Source organism: Anopheles darlingi, chromosome 2 (genome assembly GCF_943734745.1).
Source record: "Anopheles darlingi chromosome 2, idAnoDarlMG_H_01, whole genome shotgun sequence".
NCBI lineage: Eukaryota > Metazoa > Arthropoda > Insecta > Diptera > Culicidae > Anopheles > Anopheles darlingi.
In genome coordinates, this window is record NC_064874.1 from 92,209,402 (window position 1) to 92,215,004 (window position 5,603).

At 49.7% G+C, this 5,603-nt stretch overlaps 1 protein-coding gene across 1 annotated transcript in view; it reads right to left on the minus strand.

Annotated features, from left to right (window-relative positions):
* The window catches only part of LOC125959637 (uncharacterized), a 30,368-nt gene extending 24,765 nt beyond the window's left edge, over positions 1-5,603 (minus strand). The window contains exons 1-2 of the mRNA XM_049692465.1: positions 5,239-5,603; positions 4,249-4,706 (exon numbers count right to left, since the gene is read on the minus strand). Of these exons, the coding sequence (XP_049548422.1) occupies positions 4,249-4,257 (9 nt within the window). The 5' untranslated portion in view covers positions 4,258-4,706; positions 5,239-5,603. The remainder of the gene's footprint in view (positions 1-4,248; positions 4,707-5,238) is intronic.

Here is a 5,603-nt window from a genome sequence, read left to right on the forward strand (position 1 = left end):
GGTCCGAAAGCGAAACCGTTGCTTCTTTCTCTGCGTCGAGGCGTTATCCACGTGAACCGGCAGCAGGCAAACCGGATTGTATATGCTAATTTCAAATCGATAAAATTCACACGTCAGACACACACACATAGAGATGGCAGATCGAGGGGATGCGCCTATCAGCACCAGTACCAGTCCGGAGGGAGGAAGCAAAAAAGTAAAATCCGCCAAACGATCAACACTTTCCGGTGGTCGGATGAATCCGCCAGCCAGCGAGAATCATAAAAATCGTGGGCTAGGAAATGCGAGGGACTTTGGTTGCTTCTTTTCCTGTTTTTTGCACCGGAATTGATGCCCGGTACGATCGATCGGAAGTGAAGGTCCCGGTCACCAGGGGATCCATCGTCAAATTCACATGAAAAATCGAATCTTTGGTTCCGCGAAGTAGCAACTTACGGTCTCTGCTTTGCTCTGCTCTGCTCTGTTCCCTTCAAAAAGCGTATCAGCTCCTAATCAATCACACCGGGCGTTTTCTTTGCCTATCGATCGATTCGACGAGAGTGGAAAGCATCATCAGGTGGATGGAAAATGTTGGTCCACAGTTCCCTTTCGCGTGGCACTCCCCCCCCGGATTGAGCGGATGAATACTAATGTGTTGGAGGTTTTTTTTGGCTGTTGCACGTGTTACTGGACGAAGATTAATGGCCTTCACGGTGGACACAACCATTGGGTTGGGATTGATCCAGCTCCTCCTCTGATGAATCAGCTCGATACATTGCTCGATGAAATATGGAGCGAACGCTACACGACGTGGAGGTCCCCAAATCATTCGCCAGCAACTAGTGACGTGCACCATCCGCCATCCCAGGTTCAAAAGCTACCCGGAATGAGGGTATAAACGGTGAAAATTAAACCCCCGGGGGCCGTGGGGTCCTAAATAAATATTCAAAGTAGCTTCGGATTTGGATGCTAATTTCCTCACACAGTTGCGAGAGGAGACAACCAGAACGATACGTTGCCGGGCAACCAACCGACAAGTCAATGCCTAACAACATAACCTGTAAACGGGCGGCCCCAAAAGCACCCGGTGCTCCCGTTATGTAGGTTCGTTCGGCGATAAAAGAAGGAAATTCAATCAACCACCATGACTCGGCCTGGCTCCAGCTTCACACGCCAGCGAGAGCCAGCGAGAGAGAGAGAGATACACCGTGGCCACACCAAAAGAGAAACAAAAATGTCGAAAAGAGTTTTCGTTTTCTTCCTCTCATTTTCCACAGCCCAGCCTCGCGCACGTCTTTCCCGTTATCCGAAACCGCAGATCGAACCCGCAGCATCGCTACACAATTAACATAACTTCCATCTCACTGCGTTTTCTCCCGGCTCGAACCGTGGTCACCGGTGAGAACATCGCGAGGCAGGTTTTCGGTGCAGACTGCACTGCGATTCGAAGGCGCGTCCGATGCTTTACACGCTTCAAGCACGATAATGATGTGCTTATCGTACACCGATGTTGTTCGCTGATAGGCAAGTGAAACATTTTTATGTTTTTCACCACCACCACGACTCCTCCTCCTACCAAGCTCCTGTGTAGTAGCTGCTACTGTGCCTCGCGACGCCCCGTGCCAGTGGCCACAGAGTGTAAGGAAAAGTATTTTGTAAAGCTATCAACACTAAGCATCAAGCATAAGTCGCTTGTTTGTTTGTTGCAGCCGCACCATTGTTTCGCCGTTTTTCCGCCGATTGGTCATTGGCGGTGTTCGGTGCAACCGGTGTAATTCCTTCGCCTTTTGCTAGATGTTTCGGTGGCTATCGATAACGCGGCATCGTATGGTTTGCTTCCTGCCAGCATTCCCCCCGAGGGGCATTCCTAAACGCTTGCACCGAAAACTCGTCGCTTCGCAGGCGATCCGCCATTACATTGCAACCATCGCGGTTCGACGGAGTTGTTTTCGCCAATTGCCACAAGTTGCTCGGTTGGAACGTGAACGTCTTACTTGGGTAAGTGTGAGTTTGCTGCAAAACTCAATCTAAAATTGAGATTCCCGCTTCTTTTTCCTGTTTGTTTGGGCACCCAACCCAACTTGACCGACCGACTTGCAACCGATATGTGATTAGCACAGTTCGTGGTTCGTGCGCTGGTTGATGATTCGATTTTTTCCCCCTAACGAGTTGCACTTTGATCAAAAGTTCAACTCTCGCGAGCGGGGAAAGGAAATTTCGTTCGCTTTTCCCGCTTTCCCACGCTTGTGTTCTTCGGAAGGAAAGCGCTGCAACCGTTGCGGGCACACCGATTGGAGCTAAGCTCACCAAAGCTTAATCCCAACGAGAGAGAAAAACAAAACCACGAAAACGGAGTCGGTTTTCCGGTGACAGGATGGATGCCAGTCAGTCAAGCCGGCTCAGGGAAAACCTCCCTAGCGCGCTCTCTCGAGAACCGGCATCCGCCGGCCGCATGGACGGGAGATTGTATTTGGTTAATCTCATTTTAGGGTTTTCAATTAACAGCCGGATCAGCGTTTACGCCTCACGAGAATCCATTTCCTTCATGCAGGCGATGGCGTCGTCATCATCTCCACGGACCCCAGCAGACGCCGCTAAGTGCTTCGGGGACCCAACGCTGGCCCAACCCTCCCCGCTTGGGCAAACATTTCATCAAGATCGAGACACACACACACACACACAGTTTGCCGACTTTTCCGTTGGTTGGATTTGCCGTTGGATTGACACTTGAAGGGGACTGAGCGTAACGGGCATCGAGAGCGTAATCCACTTTATTGCGTCCCGGTGAAACAGACGAGCAGGCAGGAGCTGGCTCAATCTCAGGGCTGGGCCTTGGGAGTGGTTTATGCGAAGAACTTTCAACTTTTTTTTCTGAGAAGTAGGCAGATCGGAATTTATGGCCGGAAAGTTGAAACATCCAACCATCCCGCACCGAAAACCGACCAAATCTCGGTATTTTGCAAGCTTTCGTCGCAGATAATCTGCCACCAGTGGGGCCCGTACTCCCAGCACTCAGCTGCACGGGAACTAGAATGGAAAATTGTTGGTGGAAATTCTGAGTTGAAATCGGTAAAAATGCGGGGAGAAAACCTGAACCTCACACTTTAATCTGAGTCAGCGAAATGATAAACTATCCAGGTGGCCGTTTGGGGTGAGATTTTGTTGAATCGAACAGCATTTCGATTGATGCGCTCCATTTCCTTCAGGCACAGACAAACGCCGGTAGGTACAAGCGCTCGCGGCCACATCACCACGCTTCACCGAGTATCAACCGGCTGCTGGTTGACATTTCGAATCGACATCCACGCGATCTCGCGGCGCCATACCAGCAATGCTGCTGCTTCGGTGTAACGGTGCTAGTTGGGCGCCGCGATTGAACGATGAATTGGCAGTTTTGTTCACGGATTCCCCGGTCACCGATCACCTACCCAGGCTCGCCAGTCAGCTGGTACAACCCTCAGTCAGTGTCAGTGGACGGGAAAAATGAGATATCAAAAAGCGTTTAACGGTTTAGTGAACCGAAACCGAGTTCTGTGGAGTATTGTGAAAAGGCCTCGATGAAAAGGGCCAAAAGGCCCCCCCCGGAGGACGTTATTCACTTGATCCCGGACGGTCGCCGGTTGCTCAAGTGACATTTAAGCCTTTCGTGCCAAAGAGCACTGTGGCGAGCCATTTGGTAAATGATTTTATTCCCGGACCTGCAAAAGGCTGAAAATGAGCTGACTCATGAGAAAGGATTGAGGAAAAGGGGGAGAGTTGCGTAGTGGACGTTCAGTGTCCCAAAAGCAGAAAGCAGACGGCTAGTAATGGTTACAGATAATTAGCTATTCCATATTGCTGCCTTCTCGGTAGCTTGCCGGCTGTTGCTTCAATACCCTTGGGGGCGCTGGTGCTTTGTGCAAGATCAAGAGTAGTCTAGAGCCTTTTTCTTCCGTTGATGGAGTCTTTACTTTGGCCACTACTAAAGGTGAGCTAGAGGTTACTTGAGTAAGATAGGTTTGTGATTATACTTTACTCAGTATTTCAATATCTATAGCCCATCTATTCGTCAAAAAATAATCTTCGTTAAGTTGAGTTGACGCAAAAAAGGATGTTCAGAAAGTTTGGGCGAACTATTGGCGGCCATCGCGGTAAACGACAAAAGCTCTGAAGCCATTTTCTTAATGTTCGATCCACCTAAGCGTACGGCTATACGGGTATAGCTCAACACTTGTAACACATCAGCTGCTTTATTTAATTGTTTTCAGATGTTTTACAAATTTCCCTTACCTTAGACATCGTTGACGCTGGTTGTGTTGTGTCCGTTATTTCTGATGCACCAGTACGGGAAGGATCTCTCCCAAGTACACTCAACTGGCACTCAGGGGCGCCTCTAGGGCGAAGTCATCCGTCCAGCAATCGTCCAAGCGTTTTGCGGTTATCGTTTGTTCGAAAAGAAGTAGCCACAGTAATATGTTGCTTGCTTTATGTTTCACACGATCACGCGATCACAGAAGCGGCCGCCATTGACAGTCACCCGACGATGCGGGGCCCTCTTTACGATGCTGGCATCGCACGGCGAGCCGCACTATCCACTAATCCAGTCAGGCAGTCTGCCCGGCCCAACACTACTGCTTTCTGCGTTTCACTCAACACCTTAACCGAACAACAACAACAACGTCTCCCCAACGCGGCTAATCACATTTCACTCACACGCGGCTACGGTGGATACACTACACTGCAGGTTGCTGCTCAAAATTATGCGAAAAAGATAGGTAGGAAATACATTAATATTATGAGAGTGTGGCCGCTGACGATCGTAACGCGCACCAAGTGGCCCAGGTGAAACACTAATTTGGCCACGCAAAAGGCACTTGTTTAAATTTTAACAATACATTAGATCTTCCACTTCCATCTGAAAAGTTAATCCGAAACACACACACTGTAACGATGGGCACATTAGTTTCAGCTCGCGATCGCGGCGCAGAGACGCAATCACTTCGGAGTGCGTGAAAGGGATGCTGCTGAGTTGACTTGGCTCTTGGGGCTCGACTCGCCGGAGGTTAAGGCCCTCTTCCTCCGCTCATCAGCAAGCAACAGTTTGCCACTTTCGCCTTCCTTGTTTGGACAGATGCCGGGCAGCCAATGATGAGATCTGTTTGTTTGGTGGCCTCGCTGTGATCATTATCCGATCTGTTTTAGCATTAGCGGTTCCGTTTCTTCTGTAATTTTCTAAATTTCCTCCAACATCACATGCCTGAGCTGATCACTTTCGTTCACCTCTCGCACAGCAGCCTCTTCGTAACATGCGTTCGTGACCTCGCGCCGACGTCCTCGGTACCGTGATTGACGCAACGAGATAACGATCACCTGTCTCGCTGTGACGGGGCACGTTAGGATCGCTAATTTGTGACATCGACTACTGGATGATGATCTGTCAAGTGAGCATCGCGTTAACTACCAATCCTGCGCAAAAGAACATACGAATCGGAACTGGCGCGTGTCGCTATTTGTGTTCAACTTCTTTTCCACTCACAACTGGCTCCGAAGCAAACTGAGAAAAACTTGTCCACTACTACGGAATGCCGCGTAGTGCAGTTCAACTGTTTGTTTTGCGGTCAATTCGCTGCGACACTTGCGGATTT